The sequence below is a fragment of the Pelobates fuscus genome, chromosome 9 (genome assembly GCF_036172605.1).
Source record: "Pelobates fuscus isolate aPelFus1 chromosome 9, aPelFus1.pri, whole genome shotgun sequence".
Classification (NCBI taxonomy): domain Eukaryota; kingdom Metazoa; phylum Chordata; class Amphibia; order Anura; family Pelobatidae; genus Pelobates; species Pelobates fuscus.
In genome coordinates, this window is record NC_086325.1 from 15,839,921 (window position 1) to 15,856,984 (window position 17,064).

The following is a 17,064-nucleotide window of genomic DNA, read 5'->3' on the forward strand; positions in this document are numbered from 1 at the left end:
CTGGTAGCTCAATGTATTTCTTACTTTCACCTTAAATGAGAGATTTTTTTTATATTTGGTGCTTTGCAGGCTCTACACGCTGCCCCTTCAGGGCAACCCGCTGATTTAAAAAATTACTGTGCATTATTTACGTTTGGAAATGCATAGGCCTAAGGTGAAACCGCTGTATGTTTTAGTATGATCATTCCCTTGAATTTATATTTCTTGGCTTGGGAAATCATATTTGCTTATTGCTGCATTAGCGACGTGTATTTTTCTTGCATAATTCCATTGCGGGGGCAGCTTTGTTTTACAATACGCTGGAACTGATCAGTAAACTCCAGGTGAATAAAATTGTCTTTACGTTCCTTTAATAGAAAGCATTAATGGGTTTAATAGGTATTTTTACACATAGTTACAGATACTTGGTTTGAAGTACCGTATGTTCTTTTATACATGCACAGAAATCGTTCCAATTTCCTAACTGGTAAAGGAACAGGTTTTTGTTGTTGTCAGTCTTTCTTTTATTGAGGCGTAAAGTTACAAGGGTACAGAATGAAGAAGGGGAGACGATAAAGATGCATACAGGATGGGGATAGTACAGCACAATATAGATCATTATATATTAATTCCCGGCAAGTAGATTAAGGGCATGCATGTAACTGTAATGTAAGATTGTTAAATTATTACTGAAACTACGCTTGTAGCAATACGATTAATGTAGAGGCAATATGCTAGTTGTTAAAACAAGCTAGTGCGGTTAAACTATTCAGTAGTTGAGTGTTTAGAAGCATGCTAAGCTGCTGCGTCTTAACTGTGTGTGTGAACATAGAAAACGTAACGCCTTACGCGAGATGGTGATGTCTTAGCTAACTTTCCTATTGCCCATGAGTGATAATAAGGCATGTTGGGTATCGTGAGTGTAGGGAAATGCATTGGTATTGTACTGCGTTTAGAGAGGCTTTGTAGGCAAGATTAAGTCTCAGGCATGTCAGACGTTGAGTATGGTATGCAAAAAGTTAACAGAGGGAGCGTGTCTGCTAGGCGGGAGCCCTCCATAGAGCATCAATTTGGACACTGCGGTGGGTCCCATAAGGCGCACAGCCAGGAGCTTTTTCTGTCGGGACTGTGAGGCAGAGTCATTAGTCAGCCGATACCCCTGCTGGGCAAGGTGGCACCTTCGGCTAAGAGAGTCCACGGGGGGGGGGGGGGGCAGCAGGATGCGGGTATGTGACGGCTGTCTGCAGGCCCCAGGTCTGGGTGCTGGATGATAGGTACTCACACGCTTAGCCGTCCGTTGGCCGCAAGGTGAGTATGGTAGCCTGGTGTGGACTGGGATGACCTCGTCTGGTGGGGGGGATGTCTAGCATGCTTCTAAACACTCAACTACTGAATAGTTTAACCGCACTATTGTTTAACCGCACTGTTGTTTAACCGCACTGTTGTTTAACCGCACTGTTGTTTAACCGCACTGTTGTTTAACCGCACTGTTAGTTTAACCGCACTGTTAGTTTAACCGCACTGTTAGTTTAACCGCACTGTTAGTTTAACCGCACTGTTAGTTTAACCGCACTGTTGTTTGTGAGCCTGGAGAGCGGCTGTCTCTCTGTGTCTCAGCCTTGTGTAGGCCGTAATCCTCGGTCTGACAGCGTTAGGGGTTGCGTGGTGTAGGTTGCGGTCAGTGAGTGTCGTTTTATGGGGTGGAACACCCCAGTTTGTGTCCCCAAACGTGGGAGCTCGTGCTGAGCACGTCTGGTTTGCTTGGCTGCTAGGCTCTGCCCCCCGCTCCCTCCAAGGAACAGGTTTTGATTACCATTATACTGATTTAGAGAGGATATACCAGTCTTCTCATTACTTATAGTGAGATTCAGGGGTACGGCAGCTTGACTTATCTTAACCACTGTGCTATGCACCTTGCTGACTATAGTTTGGTGATTTTTAAAAAGAAAACACCAGTTTTGCATGTGATCTTCCTGAAGCTTTATAAAGTACTATCACTACCTCTCTATGTCCTCCTGGGGTCTGTGGCTTTCACGATTAGATTTTCTTTAAAATGATAGTTTAATTTTTTTTAACATTTATTTATTTATTTTTTAAATAAATGCATTATATGTAAGATTAGGAAAAAATATATCCAAGATATAGGCCAGGAGCCCCTCATTCTTGTTGTGGTCACAGAACAAGACCACAAAATGCTAAAGAGCAACACTTTTTTTTTTCTTTCTCCCCCTCCCCTCTTCTCTGATTGCAACACTTCCTGCCGAGCTCCTAACTGCTTCTGGAAGTAAAGCCAACACAGAAACTGTTCATCTGGAGCTTCAGAAAACTGGTTCCCATGGGCGAGCAGCTTTACGTATGTCACGCTCACTGTGTGCCGTGCCCAATGTTGGCTAGAGTGGTGTAATTCATTTAAAAAAAACATTTTTTTTTTTTAAATTTTATTTTTTATCTTTTGAAAAGTGGAACAATATCACCTGTAATGATGAATTGATCATCACCCTCAGATGGACAAGTCTGGAGGCACTATGATAATGCTGCCTGCCCACGTAGGACCAACCTTCGATGATTGGTGGAGGAAGCATGGTGTCTGGGGCCGTTATTCATGGCTTGTGCCAGGCGTGTTAGTTCCAGCGAAGAGATGTTTTTAGTGTCGCAGCATACAGTGATGGCCTAGGCTATTCTGTACTTCCATCCTTGTGGCAATATCTTGGAGAAAGCCCTCTCCTGCTTACCAGCTATTCAGAGCCGCAAGCTACTTGACCACTCCCAGGCCCGTAGTCTAGTTTACCTCTCAGAAGTGGGGTCCGAGCTCACCAGTGTGCCATCTCGTGAAAATGTTCCACGCTAGGACGAAGAAGTGAGAGGAGGAACGAGGGGTCCAGCTTCATGTTAATGGTCAAGATTTTTATATGGGAGAAAAACACCCACAAAGTAACTGCTTTCAGTTTCCACAAGGAAAGGTTTAGAGTCATTATAAGATGTTGAATCCAGAGAAACTAACCGTTTATTATTTTGGTCTTTCTTTACACTGAGTAACCATGAAGGTAAACTTGCTGAGCCAGTCCAAGTTCGGTGATTCTAAGAGGTTTAATGAATTTAACTTGAGGACAAACAAACATGCTTTTTGGATGTATTCAGAGTTTGGAGAGAGGATGGGGGGCTAGCAATGTTACACTTCAGCTTTACAAATAAATAATTTTATTGCTAAGAGTGGAGTTCCCCCAGATCTGGTTTACAAGGATCCCTCAGCTCTGCTTTGAGTGAATGCTCAAAGCCATTGAGAAATGCCATCCAGCTTCGCTCATGCGAAGGAGTGCGGGTTTCTCTTAAATTTGGCACTTTTATAACATGAGAGCGAGGGGACTTGCACGGCTTGCTCACGGTTTTTAGGGGTTTAAAACACTGAGGCAAAATAGTCTCTACTTTATCTTTTGGCTGAATTTCAGTGATATTCCAACACCATCAATGTAAGCATTTCATAAAGATTCAGTGTTTATGAAATACTCTTTTTTTTTTTATATCAGGGTGACCGTACTGCTTTAACCCATTAAGGCAAAGGGAGGGCTTTAACGCCATTGGGGTAGCATTGAACTCCCTAACGATTGTCAGGCAGATCCCCCAACATAGGGAGAGGGGGACCACTTAATTATGACCAAACAAAATGTAAATATGCAGTGTGTGTGTGTATATCTCAATAGTCTGCAAAATGCCTAGGTGCTAACCCAATTAAATCTGAATAAACCTATTTGGATGTCTTAATAATGACCCCATAGGGTCAAAACGTCAGATTTTTGTTGGACGTGTAGCAGTAAAGACACTTTTGTGATGTCCTCTGAGTGCTGCCAATTATTGTGTGTGTGTGTGTGTGTGTGTGTGTATATATATATATTCTATTGAGAGACCTGCATGACAACCAAGGCAGAAGGTCCAGAGAATTAAATTTTTTAAAAACTCCTAAAACCTGTACATGGGGGGTACTGTTGTACTTGGGAGACATCACTGAACACAAATATGAGTGTTTTATTGCAGTAAAAGACAACAATATGAAGACATTCACAATTAAAATGCCGTGCAGAAGTTGGAAAATAGCAAAATGTCTTAATTTCACACTTTTTTTTTTTAAGATTTCATTCATATTACATTTTCATATATAAATATTTGATGTGAAATTAAAGTCCTGTTTCTCCTGAAAAAAATGACATCTAGTAAGTGTGGGTGCAATCAATATGAAAGAGGTATATTATGGATGAACAGACATATGGTTCAAATTTGAGGTTTTGCTTTTGTTTTGGTCCGAACTTGTACAATTGCCTCCGTCCTTTAAGGGTTTAAACCTTAGATCTGACCTGCAGGGAGGTGTGCTGCCAGGAAGGGTTTATTTCCTGCGGAGCATTCTTATTCAGGAAGGATGTAAACCTAAGTGTTGTAAGTTGTGGAATTGTGTTTGGAAAAGAACTTCATGCTTTTTTAGATCAATTATGTACCAATTGTATGCCACAGCTGTAATATTCACCCCTCTTCACATTAAATTGGGCGGGTAAACATTAATAATAAATTATTGATGGTGGTACTGGATAATTACTGCCCTAAATCCCCATGCCGTGCTTTAAATTTTTGCAATAGAGATAAAATTATATATTTCTACAGAAGTTCTGTACATAGTTCTGGATGCTTCTTTCTGTTTAAAATCTCGACAACTGTTGCTGTTTCCCTCTGTTGCTGCCGGTTTCTCTCTGTTGCAGTCCTATTTGTTAGCTGCCGGTTTCTCTCTGTTGCAGTCCTATTTGTTAGCTGCCGGTTTCTCTCTGTTGCAGTCCTATTTGTTAACTGCCGGTTTCTCTCTGTTGCAGTCGGTTCGTTAGCTGCCGGTTTCTCTCTGTTGCTGCCGGTTTCTCTCTGTTGCTGACTGTTTCTCTCTGTTGCAGTCGGCTAGTTGCTGCCGGTTTCTCTCTGTTGCAGTCGGTTAGTTGGTGCCGTTTTTTCTCTGTTGCAGTTGGTTAGTTGCTGCCGGTTTCTCTCTGTTGCAGTCGGTTAGTTGCTGCCGGTTTTTCTCTGTTGCAGTTGGTTAGTTGCTGCCGGTTTTTCTCTGTTGCAGTTGGTTAGTTGCTGCCGGTTTTTCTCTGTTGCAGTTGGTTAGTTGCTGCCGGTTTCTTTCTGTTGCAGTCGGTTAGTTGCTGCCGTTTTTTCTCTGTTGCAGTCGGTTAGTTGGTGCCGTTTTTTCTCTGTTGCAGTTGATTAGTTGCTGCCGGTTTTTCTCTGTTGCAGTTGGTTAGTTGCTGCCGGTTTTTCTCTGTTGCAGTTGGTTAGTTGCTGCCGGTTTCTCTCTGTTGCAGTCGGTTAGTTGCTGCCATTTTTTCTCTGTTGCAGTTGGTTAGTTGCTGCCGGTTTCTCTCTGTTGCAGTCAGTTAGTTGCTGCCGGTTTTTCTCTGTTGCAGTCGGCTAGTTGCTGCCGTTTTCTCTCTGTTGCAGTCGGTTAGTTGCTGCCGTTTTTTCTCTGTTGCAGTTGGTTAGTTGCTGCCGGTTTCTCTCTGTTGCTGCCGGTTTCTCTCTGTTGCTGCCGGTTTCTCTCTGTTGCAGTCGGTTTCTCTCTGTTGCAGTCGGTTTCTCTCTGTTGCAGTCGGGTTCTCTCTGTTGCAGTCGGGTTCTCTCTGTTGCAGTCGGGTTCTCTCTGTTGCAGTCGGTTTCTCTCTGTTGCAGTCGGGTTCTCTCTGTTGCAGTCGGGTTCTCTCTGTTGCAGTCGGGTTCTCTCTGTTGCAGTCGGGTTCTCTCTGTTGCAGTCGGGTTCTCTCTGTTGCAGTCGGGTTCTCTCTGTTGCAGTCGGGTTCTCTCTGTTGCAGTCGGGTTCTCTCTGTTGCAGTCGGGTTCTCTCTGTTGCAGTCGGGTTCTCTCTGTTGCAGTCGGGTTCTCTCTGTTGCAGTCGGTTTCTCTCTGTTGCAGTCGGTTTCTCTCTGTTGCAGTCGGTTTCTCTCTGTTGCAGTCGGTTTCTCTCTGTTGCAGTCGGTTTCTCTCTGTTGCAGTCGGTTTCTCTCTGTTGCAGTCGGTTTCTCTCTGTTGCAGTCGGTTTCTCTCTGTTGCAGTCGGTTTCTCTCTGTTGCAGTCGTTTTTTTTTTCTGTTGCTGCGTTTTTTTTTTCTGTTGCTGAAAAAGTAGAAAATAGGTTAGCGCTAATAATATAATAGGTAGGCAGCAACCTTACAGAGGGTAACCCTCTTACCCTCTAGAGTGAGAATGTATAACAAAAAGAGAAAAGGGCTGCGCAGCCCTTTTCTCTTTTTGTTATACATTCTCTCTGTTGCTGCCGGTTCGTTGCTGCCGGTTCGTTGCTGCCGGTTTCTCTCTGTTGCCGCCGGTTTCTCTCTGTTGCCGCCGGTTTCTCTCTGTTGCCGCCGGTTTCTCTCTGTTGCCGACGGTTTCTCTCTGTTGCAGTCCTATTTGTTAGCTGCCGGTTTCTCTCTGTTGCAGTCCTTTTTGTTAGCTGCCGGTTTCTCTTTGTTGCAGTCGGTTCGTTAGCTGCCGGTTTCTCTCTGTTGCTGCCGGTTTCTCTCTGTTGCAGTCGGCTAGTTGCTGCCGGTTTCTCTCTGTTGCAGTTGGTTAGTTGGTGCCGTTTTTTCTCTGTTGCAGTTGGTTAGTTGCTGCCGGTTTCTCTCTGTTGCAGTCGGTTAGTTGCTGCCGGTTTTTCTCTGTTGCAGTTGGTTAGTTGCTGCCGGTTTTTCTCTGTTGCAGTTGGTTAGTTGCTGCCGGTTTTTCTCTGTTGCAGTTGGTTAGTTGCTGCCGGTTTTTCTCTGTTGCAGTTGGTTAGTTGCTGCCGGTTTCTCTCTGTTGCAGTCAGTTAGTTGCTGCCGGTTTTTCTCTGTTGCAGTCGGCTAGTTGCTGCCGTTTTCTCTCTGTTGCAGTCGGTTAGTTGCTGCCGTTTTTTCTCTGTTGCAGTTGGTTAGTTGCTGCCGGTTTCTCTCTGTTGCTGCCGGTTTCTCTCTGTTGCAGTCGGTTTCTCTCTGTTGCAGTCGGTTTCTCTCTGTTGCAGTCGGTTTCTCTCTGTTGCAGTCGGTTTCTCTCTGTTGCAGTCGGTTTCTCTCTGTTGCAGTCGGTTTCTCTCTGTTGCAGTCGGTTTCTCTCTGTTGCAGTCGGTTTCTCTCTGTTGCAGTCGGTTTCTCTCTGTTGCAGTCGGTTTCTCTCTGTTGCAGTCGGTTTCTCTCTGTTGCAGTCGGTTTCTCTCTGTTGCAGTCGGTTTCTCTCTGTTGCAGTCGGTTTCTCTCTGTTGCAGTCGGTTTCTCTCTGTTGCAGTCGGTTTCTCTCTGTTGCAGTCGGTTTCTCTCTGTTGCAGTCGGTTTCTCTCTGTTGCAGTCCTTTTTGTTAACTGCCGGTTTCTCTTTGTTGCAGTCCTATTTGTTAACTGCCGGTTTCTCTTTGTTGCAGTCGGTTCGTTAGCTGCCGGTTTCTCTCTGTTGCTGCCGGTTTCTCTCTGTTGCTGCCGGTTTCTCTCTGTTGCTGCCGGTTTCTCTCTGTTGCAGTCGGCTAGTTGCTGCCGGTTTCTCTCTGTTGCAGTTGGTTAGTTGGTGCCGTTTTTTCTCTGTTGCAGTTGGTTAGTTGCTGCCGGTTTCTCTCTGTTGCAGTCGGTTAGTTGCTGCCGGTTTTTCTCTGTTGCAGTCGGTTAGTTGCTGCCGGTTTTTCTCTGTTGCAGTCGGTTAGTTGCTGCCGGTTTTTCTCTGTTGCAGTTGGTTAGTTGCTGCCGGTTTTTCTCTGTTGCAGTTGGTTAGTTGCTGCCGGTTTTTCTCTGTTGCAGTCGGCTAGTTGCTGCCGTTTTCTCTCTGTTGCAGTCGGTTAGTTGCTGCCGTTTTTTCTCTGTTGCAGTTGGTTAGTTGCTGCCGGTTTCTCTCTGTTGCAGTCGGTTAGTTGCTGCCGGTTTCTCTCTGTTGCAGTCGGTTTCTCTCTGTTGCAGTCGGTTTCTCTCTGTTGCAGTCGGTTTCTCTCTGTTGCAGTCGGTTTCTCTCTGTTGCAGTCGGTTTCTCTCTGTTGCAGTCGGTTTCTCTCTGTTGCAGTCGGTTTCTCTCTGTTGCAGTCGGTTTCTCTCTGTTGCAGTCGGTTTCTCTCTGTTGCAGTCGGTTTCTCTCTGTTGCAGTCGGTTTCTCTCTGTTGCAGTCGGTTTCTCTCTGTTGCAGTCGGTTTCTCTCTGTTGCAGTCGGTTTCTCTCTGTTGCAGTCGGTTTCTCTCTGTTGCAGTCGGTTTCTCTCTGTTGCAGTCGGTTTCTCTCTGTTGCAGTCGGTTTCTCTCTGTTGCAGTCGGTTTCTCTCTGTTGCAGTCGGTTTCTCTCTGTTGCAGTCGGTTTCTCTCTGTTGCAGTCGGTTTCTCTCTGTTGCAGTCGGTTTCTCTCTGTTGCAGTCGGTTTCTCTCTGTTGCAGTCGGTTTCTCTCTGTTGCAGTCGGTTTCTCTCTGTTGCAGTCGGTTTCTCTCTGTTGCAGTCGGTTTCTCTCTGTTGCAGTCGGTTTCTCTCTGTTGCAGTCGTTTTTTTTTTCTGTTGCTGAAAAAGTAGAAAATAGGTTAGCGCTAATAATATAATAGGTAGGCAGCAACCTTACAGAGGGTAACCCTCTTACCCTCTAGAGTGAGAATGTATAACAAAAAGAGAAAAGGGCTGCGCAGCCCTTTTCTCTTTTTGTTATACATTCTCTCTGTTGCTGCCGGTTCGTTGCTGCCGGTTCGTTGCTGCCGGTTTCTCTCTGTTGCCGCCGGTTTCTCTCTGTTGCCGCCGGTTTCTCTCTGTTGCCGCCGGTTTCTCTCTGTTGCCGCCGGTTTCTCTCTGTTGCCGCCGGTTTCTCTCTGTTGCCGACGGTTTCTCTCTGTTGCCGACGGTTTCTCTCTGTTGCCGACGGTTTCTCTCTGTTGCCGACGGTTTCTCTCTGTTGCCGACGGTTTCTCTCTGTTGCCGACGGTTTCTCTCTGTTGCCGACGGTTTCTCTCTGTTGCCGACGGTTTCTCTCTGTTGCCGACGGTTTCTCTCTGTTGCCGACGGTTTCTCTCTGTTGCCGACGGTTTCTCTCTGTTGCCGACGGTTTCTCTCTGTTGCCGACGGTTTCTCTCTGTTGCCGACGGTTTCTCTCTGTTGCCGACGGTTTCTCTCTGTTGCCGACGGTTTCTCTCTGTTGCCGACGGTTTCTCTCTGTTGCCGACGGTTTCTCTCTGTTGCCGACGGTTTCTCTCTGTTGCCGACGGTTTCTCTCTGTTGCCGACGGTTTCTCTCTGTTGCCGACGGTTTCTCTCTGTTGCCGACGGTTTCTCTCTGTTGCCGACGGTTTCTCTCTGTTGCCGACGGTTTCTCTCTGTTGCCGACGGTTTCTCTCTGTTGCCGTCGGTTCGTTGCCGACGGTTTCTCTCTGTTGCCGTCGGTTCGTTGCCGACGGTTTCTCTCTGTTGCCGTCGGTTCGTTGCCGACGGTTTCTCTCTGTTGCCGTCGGTTCGTTGCCGACGGTTTCTCTCTGTTGCAATTATTCTACCCATTCTGTTTTTAGCTGAAATATGACAAAGCACTTAAAATGAGGAAATCCTGAGAGGTCCTCCCTCCCTGCGTGTGATGCAACAACCCAGTACCTGTTAGAAAGTCATTAAAATAGGTGACCCTTCTATTAAGGCCAATAAATCATTCACTGGTGTGAGTGCGGGGTGTTAATCCTGCTATCTGTGTTGGGTGCTGTTATTGCTAGCTCTCCCGTGTGCGCTCCTTAGATACATGGAATAGCATTGCAGCAGAGGTGGTAGAGATTAAGAATGGAGGTGCTGTGTTTGTGCTAAATCTGCTAGATAAATCTACCACGTTATTACGGTCTATGCTGCAGTGCAGTTGAATGGGGACATTTAAGGTCAGAATTGTTTCCTCTCGACATATTAAGGACGGTGTCTTTCATTGTGTACTTTCTTTATACTCCTCCTTGATCCCGTGTTTCAGCAGATAATATGTATTTTGTACAGATAGGACCTGCTGTAACAAGAATCACCATAGAGTAGTACTGTCAGCGCCAGAATGCATGGACTAGGGACACATCTAGTAAATAACTCTATGGTGTGTTCTGTCTGTATCAGCGGGCACAATATAGAAGAAAGGTCCAGGCACTCCAAGGTACAAACCAGGCAATTTTATTGAACCCACTCCATCAGTAAAATTGCCTGGTTTGTACCTTGGAGTGCTGGACTTTTTGTTGCTCAGCATTTGGTCTCTGGTACTGAGACTGCCCGAGTTGCACCCAGCTACATACTACTTAAAGGGACAGAGTGCAGTTTCACACCCTACCATAACTAGATCAGCGGGGGCGTCCTCCAGCTCCCCATCGGAGCTTTCTAAACTAGAACCTCAAAAATGAATTCTGAAAGGCATGTCAGCTGGCCATTTATTAGAGAAAAAGCATTTAAACTGCCCAGAAGCGAATGAGTCAAAGAGCAACTGTCTCCTTTGGGGTCGGGACTTGTTTAACCCCTTAACGCCGTTACGGCGTGCTATGCCGTCACGGGTTAAGTGGGCTTTAACGCCGTTATGACGGCATAGCACGCCGTAACGGCTTGCAGCCCCAGGAGGTAAGTTATACTTACCTCCGCCGCGATCCGCTTCGGGAGGACTGCCTCACAGCCCAGGCAGCCCTCCCACGGCAAATGAGGCCCCCGGGGGCCATGTGATCGCTCTCAAAGAGCGATCACATGGCCCCCTATAGCTGGCTGTGGATATGCCAGCAGGGGGACTGTTTGAAATATCAGACAGTCCCCCTGCTGGTGGGAAGAATTAAAAAAAATAATTAGACATGTGTAAAAATAAAATAAATGCATTTTTATATATATATATAATATGTATATATATTATATATATACATATTATATATATGTAACGTCATACAAAGTGTATTTTAATATTAATATAAGTATATATATTAATATTAAAATACACTTAGAATGACATTACATATATATAATATGTATATATATTATATATATAATAGATGTACATATATATATTATATATAAATACGTATAATTAAAATAATAAATAAATTAAATAATAAAATAAATAAATAAAATATTGAAACAAAATTTAATATAAATTATATATGCATATGTAATTTCATTCTAACTGTATTTTGTTATTAATATATATATATCGGTAACAAAATACACTTAGAATGACATTCTATATATATCTATCTATATATAAAATGCAAATAACCGCAAATATATATATATAGATAAATACATATAATTACATAAAAGATTACATCAGTATACACGTAGAATTTAAATACCTATAAATGCATATATATTAAAATTCTACATGTATATTTAAATAATCTTTTAACATAATTATGTGATTTGATTAATTAAAATTTGATTGACATGCATGACAACACAGGGAGAAAGTGCAGAGAATTTAATTTGCAAGCACTATATTTGACCCTGTAACTCTCCAAGACACCATAAAACCTGTACATAGGGGGTACTGTTTTACCCGGGAGACTTCGCTGAACTCAAATATTCGTGTTTCAAACTGGTAAATTGTATTACAACGATGATATTTTAAGTAAAAGTGACGTTTTTTGCATTTTTTACAAGCGAACTGCACTTTTATGGTCTATATTATTGTTGTAATATGTTTTACTGTTTTAAAACACTAATATTTGTGTTTAGTGAAGTCTCCTGAGAATAACAGTACCCCCCATGTACAGGTTTTATGGTGTTTTGGAACGTTAGAGAGTCACATATAAGGCTTGCATTTCATTTTTTTCACATTGAAATTTGCCAGATTGGTTATGTTGCCTTTGAGAGCGTATGGTAGCCCAGGAATGAGAATTACCCCCATGATGGCATACCATTTGCAAAAGTAGACAACCCGAGGTATTGCAAGTGGGGTATGTCCAGTCTTTCTTAGTAGCCACTTAGTCACAAACACTGGCCAAATATTCGTTTTTTGCTTTTTTCACACAAAAACAAATATGAACGCTAACTTTGGCCAGTGTTTGTGACTAAGTGGCTACTAAAAAAGACTAAACATACCCCACTTTCAATACCTTGGCTTGTCTACTTTTTCAAATGGTATGCCATTATGGGGGTAATTCTCATTCCTGGGCTACCACACCGTCTCAAAGGTAACATTACCAATCTGGCAAATTTCAATTTGAAAATGTAATGTTCTATATTTGACCCTGTAACTTTCCAAAACAACATAAAACCTGTTAATGGGGGGTACTGTTGTACTCGTGAGACATCGCTGATTACAAATATGTGCATTTTTTTGCAGTAAAACCTAACAGTATTATGACATTCACAGTTAAAATGTCAGACGGAAATGCAAATTTAAAAAAAAATCTTATTTTCTCACATTTTTTTTACTTTTATTCATAATAAATGATGTTCCATATATGAATAGTTAATGATAGATTAAAGCCCTGTTTCTCCTGAACAAAATGATATATAATAAGTGTGGGTGCATATAATTTGAAAGAGGGGAACTACGGGTGAACAGACACATAGCGCAAATTCCAGTTTTTGTTTACGTTTTGTTTTGATCAGAACGTGCACTATTGACTCCGTCCTGAAGGGGTTAAAAAGCTTGTTGTTGTGTGTGTGTGTGTGTGTGTGCGCACGATTCCTTTTACTTTGTTTTTAATCTTTTGTTGACCATGAATTTATCCAAGGCAGTCAGAGAACTCTATCTGTAGAGATTGTACAGTCTAATCAGGGATGTCTGGCCTCCCATACGGTTTGTGTTATCTGCCGCTGAGATGTCGGGGGTCAGAGGTCCACAGGAAGGAGCTGTGACATAAAGTGTGACAAACATTTGTTGTTATACTATGTGACTAGTTCAGTAAACAATATATAAAGTATAGCCACTACATGCAAAAGTGGAAAAACTTAGTGGTTAACTGAAAAATAGTTTATAAAAATCAGGCGAAAAGCTGTTGCAATAAAAAGTAAAAAGGCACTTTTGCAATTTGTCTCTTTTTTTGCTTTATTTTGAAAAGTTGATATTTTTAAATTGTTGCAACTCAGTTTATTATAGTTTGAGATTATTTGCATCCACTCTGATACAGGGGGTTCAGACTACCATTGTACAGCGCTATGGAATTTGCTGGCGATATATAAATAATGTAAGACCTTGGAAGGGGCTGGCCTGGGAAGCAATTCCCCCCCAGGAGCTGCCATGGACTGTCAGAACCCAGCTTCCAAAATACCAGACCAGGCCACATTCCTTCCATCAGTACCCCCACCCCCCTGGTGTTTAACCCCCCGCTGACTGGAACACCATACATGTCCTGGTGTTTAGGGTCAATACACGTCTGTGCTTTCACGAAACTTGCATTGTGTCTGCATGATTTATGTTTGGAACACAGACATACACCGAGTACACTATTATAAATGGTTAACTGCACTCCTGATGGTGGTGGTGGTGTTTTGTGGTTTCGAATACTTGTGGTCGTACATGTAAAGGAGATTCCCTGCTTGTCTTCTACTGGAGGAAACGGCCAGATTCCTTTATGCCATCTGCTGTGTGCCATGTCTCCTTGGCACATTTTTTGATTACAGTGAGCTGTTTGCAGAAATGAGGCAGTTGTTGGAGCTAGATGTGATACAGTGTTTGTTTGTGATTGAGGGGGCTCTGGGATGAGCTGGGATTCACCCTTCACTCCCCCCTCTGTTTCTTTGGAATGAGTGCTGTGTGTGAGTGTGTGCAAGGCAGGAAAGAATCTGTTTCTGGGATATTCCATGTGAGGAGGGCCGATGTGTTTTGTGTTTTCGTTTGATTTTCAGCAGGAACGAAGAATGACAGAGTCAAATTCTCCACACCACAAACATGCTGTGCGCTATTACAATGCGGGTGCCATGCAGCCCCCGTAACTGACATCATTATTTCATTGCTACCAGTTAAATGAAAATGCGGCATCTGATGCGTGCCGTGGCAGTATTGGAGGGGTACGATGCGTTGTGGCAGTATTGGAGGGGTACGATGCGTGCCGTGGCAGTATTGGAGGGGTACGATGCGTGCCGTGGCAGTATTGGAGGGGTACGATGCGTGCCGTGGCAGTATTGGAGGGGTACGATGCGTTGTGGCAGTATTGGAGGGGTACGATGCGTTGTGGCAGTATTGGAGGGGTACGATGCGTTGTGGCAGTATTGGAGGGGTACGATGCGTTGTGGCAGTATTGGAGGGGTACGATGCGTTGTGGCAGTATTGGAGGGGTACGATGCGTTGTGGCAGTATTGGAGGGGTACGATGCGTTGTGGCAGTATTGGAGGGGTACGATGCGTTGTGGCAGCATTGGAGGGGTACGATGCGTTGTGGCAGCATTGGAGGGGTACGATGCGTTGTGGCAGCATTGGAGGGGTACGATGCGTTGTGGCAGCATTGGAGGGGTACGATGCGTTGTGGCAGCATTGGAGGGGTACGATGCGTTGTGGCAGGCAGCATTGGAGGGGTACGATGCGTTGGGGCAGCATTGGAGGGGTACGATGCGTTGGGGCAGTATTGGAGGGGTACGATGCGTTGTGGCAGTATTGGAGGGGTACGATGCGTTGTGGCAGCATTGGAGGGGTACGATGCGTTGTGGCAGCATTGGAGGGGTACGATGCGTTGTGGCAGCATTGGAGGGGTACGACGCGTTGTGGCAGCATTGGAGGGGTACGACGCGTTGTGGCAGTATTGGAGGGGTACGATGCGTTGTGGCAGTATTGGAGGGGTACGACGCGTTGTGGCAGCATTTTAGGGGTACGATGCGTTGTGGCAGTATTGGAGGGGTACGACGCGTTGTGGCAGCATTGGAGGGGTACGATGCGTTGTGGCAGCATTGGAGGGGTACGATGCGTTGTGGCAGCATTGGAGGGGTACGATGCGTTGTGGCAGTATTGGAGGGGTACGATGCGTTGTGGCAGTATTGGAGGGGTACGATGCGTTGTGGCAGTATTGGAGGGGTACGATGCGTTGCGGCAGTATTGGAGGGGTACGATGCGTTGCGGCACTGTTGGAGGGGTACGATGCGTTGCGGCAGTATTGGAGGGGTACGATGCGTTGCGGCAGTATTGGAGGGGTACGATGCGTTGCGGCAGTATTGGAGGGGTACGATGCGTTGCGGCAGTATTGGAGGGGTACGATGCGTTGCGGCAGTATTGGAGGGGTACGATGCGTTGCGGCAGTATTGGAGGGGTACGATGCGCGTTGCGGCAGTATTGGAGGGGTACGATGCGCGTTGCGGCAGTATTGGAGGGGTACGATGCGCGTTGCGGCAGTATTGGAGGGGTACGATGCGTGTTGCGGCAGTATTGGAGGGGTATGCCGCGCGTTGCGGCAGTATTGGAGGGGTATGCCGCGCGTTGCGGCAGTATTGGAGGGGTATGCCGCGCGTTGCGGCAGTATTGGAGGGGTATGCCGCGCGTTGCGGCAGTATTGGAGGGGTATGCCGCGCGTTGCGGCAGTATTGGAGGGGAGGGGGTATGCCGCGCGTTGCGGCAGTATTGGAGGGGAGGGGGTATGCCGCGCGTTGCGGCAGTATTGGAGGGGAGGGGGTATGCCGCGCGTTGCGGCAGTATTGGAGGGGAGGGGGTATGCCGCGCGTTGCGGCAGTATTGGAGGGGAGGGGGTATGCCGCGCGTTGCGGCAGTATTGGAGGGGAGGGGGTATGCCGCGCGTTGCGGCAGTATTGGAGGGGAGGGGGTATGCCGCGCGTTGCGGCAGTATTGGAGGGGAGGGGGTATGCCGCGCGTTGCGGCAGTATTGGAGGGGAGGGGGTATGCCGCGCGTTGCGGCAGTATTGGAGGGGAGGGGGTATGCCGCGCGTTGCGGCAGTATTGGAGGGGAGGGGGTATGCCGCGCGTTGCGGCAGTATTGGAGGGGAGGGGGTATGCCGCGCGTTGCGGCAGTATTGGAGGGGAGGGGGTATGCCGCGCGTTGCGGCAGTATTGGAGGGGAGGGGGTATGCCGCGCGTTGCGGCAGTATTGGAGGGGAGGGGGTATGCCGCGCGTTGCGGCAGTATTGGAGGGGAGGGGGTATGCCGCGCGTTGCGGCAGTATTGGAGGGGAGGGGGTATGCCGCGCGTTGCGGCAGTATTGGAGGGGAGGGGGTATGCCGCGCGTTGCGGCAGTATTGGAGGGGAGGGGGTATGCCGCGCGTTGCGGCAGTATTGGAGGGGGTATGCCGCGCGTTGCGGCAGTATTGGAGGGGGTATGCCGCGCGTTGCGGCAGTATTGGAGGGGAGGGGGTATGCCGCGCGTTGCGGCAGTATTGGAGGGGAGGGGAGGGGGTATGCCGCGCGTTGCGGCAGTATTGGAGGGGAGGGGAGGGGGTATGCCGCGCGTTGCGGCAGTATTGGAGGGGAGGGGGTATGCCGCGCGTTGCGGCAGTATTGGAGGGGAGGGGAGGGGAGGTATGCCGCACGTTGCGGCAGTATTGGAGGGGAGGGGAGGTATGCCGCACGTTGCGGCAGTATTGGAGGGGAGTGGAGGTATGCCGCGCGTTGCGGCAGTATTGGAGGGGTATGCCGCGCGTTGCGGCAGTATTGGAGGGGAGGGGGTATGCCGCGCGTTGCGGCAGTATTGGAGGGGAGGGGAGGGGGTATGCCGCGCGTTGCGGCAGTATTGGAGGGGAGGGGAGGGGAGGGGGTATGCCGCGCGTTGCGGCAGTATTGGAGGGGAGGGGGTATGCCGCGCGTTGCGGCAGTATTGGAGGGGAGGGGGTATGCCGCGCGTTGCGGCAGTATTGGAGGGGAGGGGGTATGCCGCGCGTTGCGGCAGTATTGGAGGGGAGGGGGTATGCCGCGCGTTGCGGCAGTATTGGAGGGGAGGGGGTATGCCGCGCGTTGCGGCAGTATTGGAGGGGAGGGGGTATGCCGCGCGTTGCGGCAGTATTGGAGGGGAGGGGGTATGCCGCGCGTTGCGGCAGTATTGGAGGGGAGGGGGTATGCCGCGCGTTGCGGCAGTATTGGAGGGGAGGGGGTATGCCGCGCGTTGCGGCAGTATTGGAGGGGAGGGGGTATGCCGCGCGTTGCGGCAGTATTGGAGGGGAGGGGGTATGCCGCGCGTTGCGGCAGTATTGGAGGGGAGGGGGTATGCCGCGCGTTGCGGCAG

General features: G+C 47.2%; 2 protein-coding genes across 3 annotated transcripts in view; one reads left to right on the top strand and one right to left on the bottom strand.

The window, feature by feature from the left end:
- The window catches only part of BICRA (BRD4 interacting chromatin remodeling complex associated protein), a 52,506-nt gene that overhangs the window by 14,616 nt on the left and 20,826 nt on the right, over positions 1-17,064 (top strand). The window lies entirely within an intron of this gene.
- Positions 5,419-9,470, bottom strand: LOC134573599 (trichohyalin-like). The gene is made up of 5 exons (XM_063433385.1): positions 8,570-9,470; positions 7,873-8,493; positions 6,918-7,511; positions 6,261-6,590; positions 5,419-6,095 (listed from the first exon to the last, which is right to left on the bottom strand). Exons 1-5 carry the CDS (start codon positions 9,468-9,470, stop codon positions 5,419-5,421), a joined length of 3,123 nt encoding a protein of 1,040 aa, XP_063289455.1.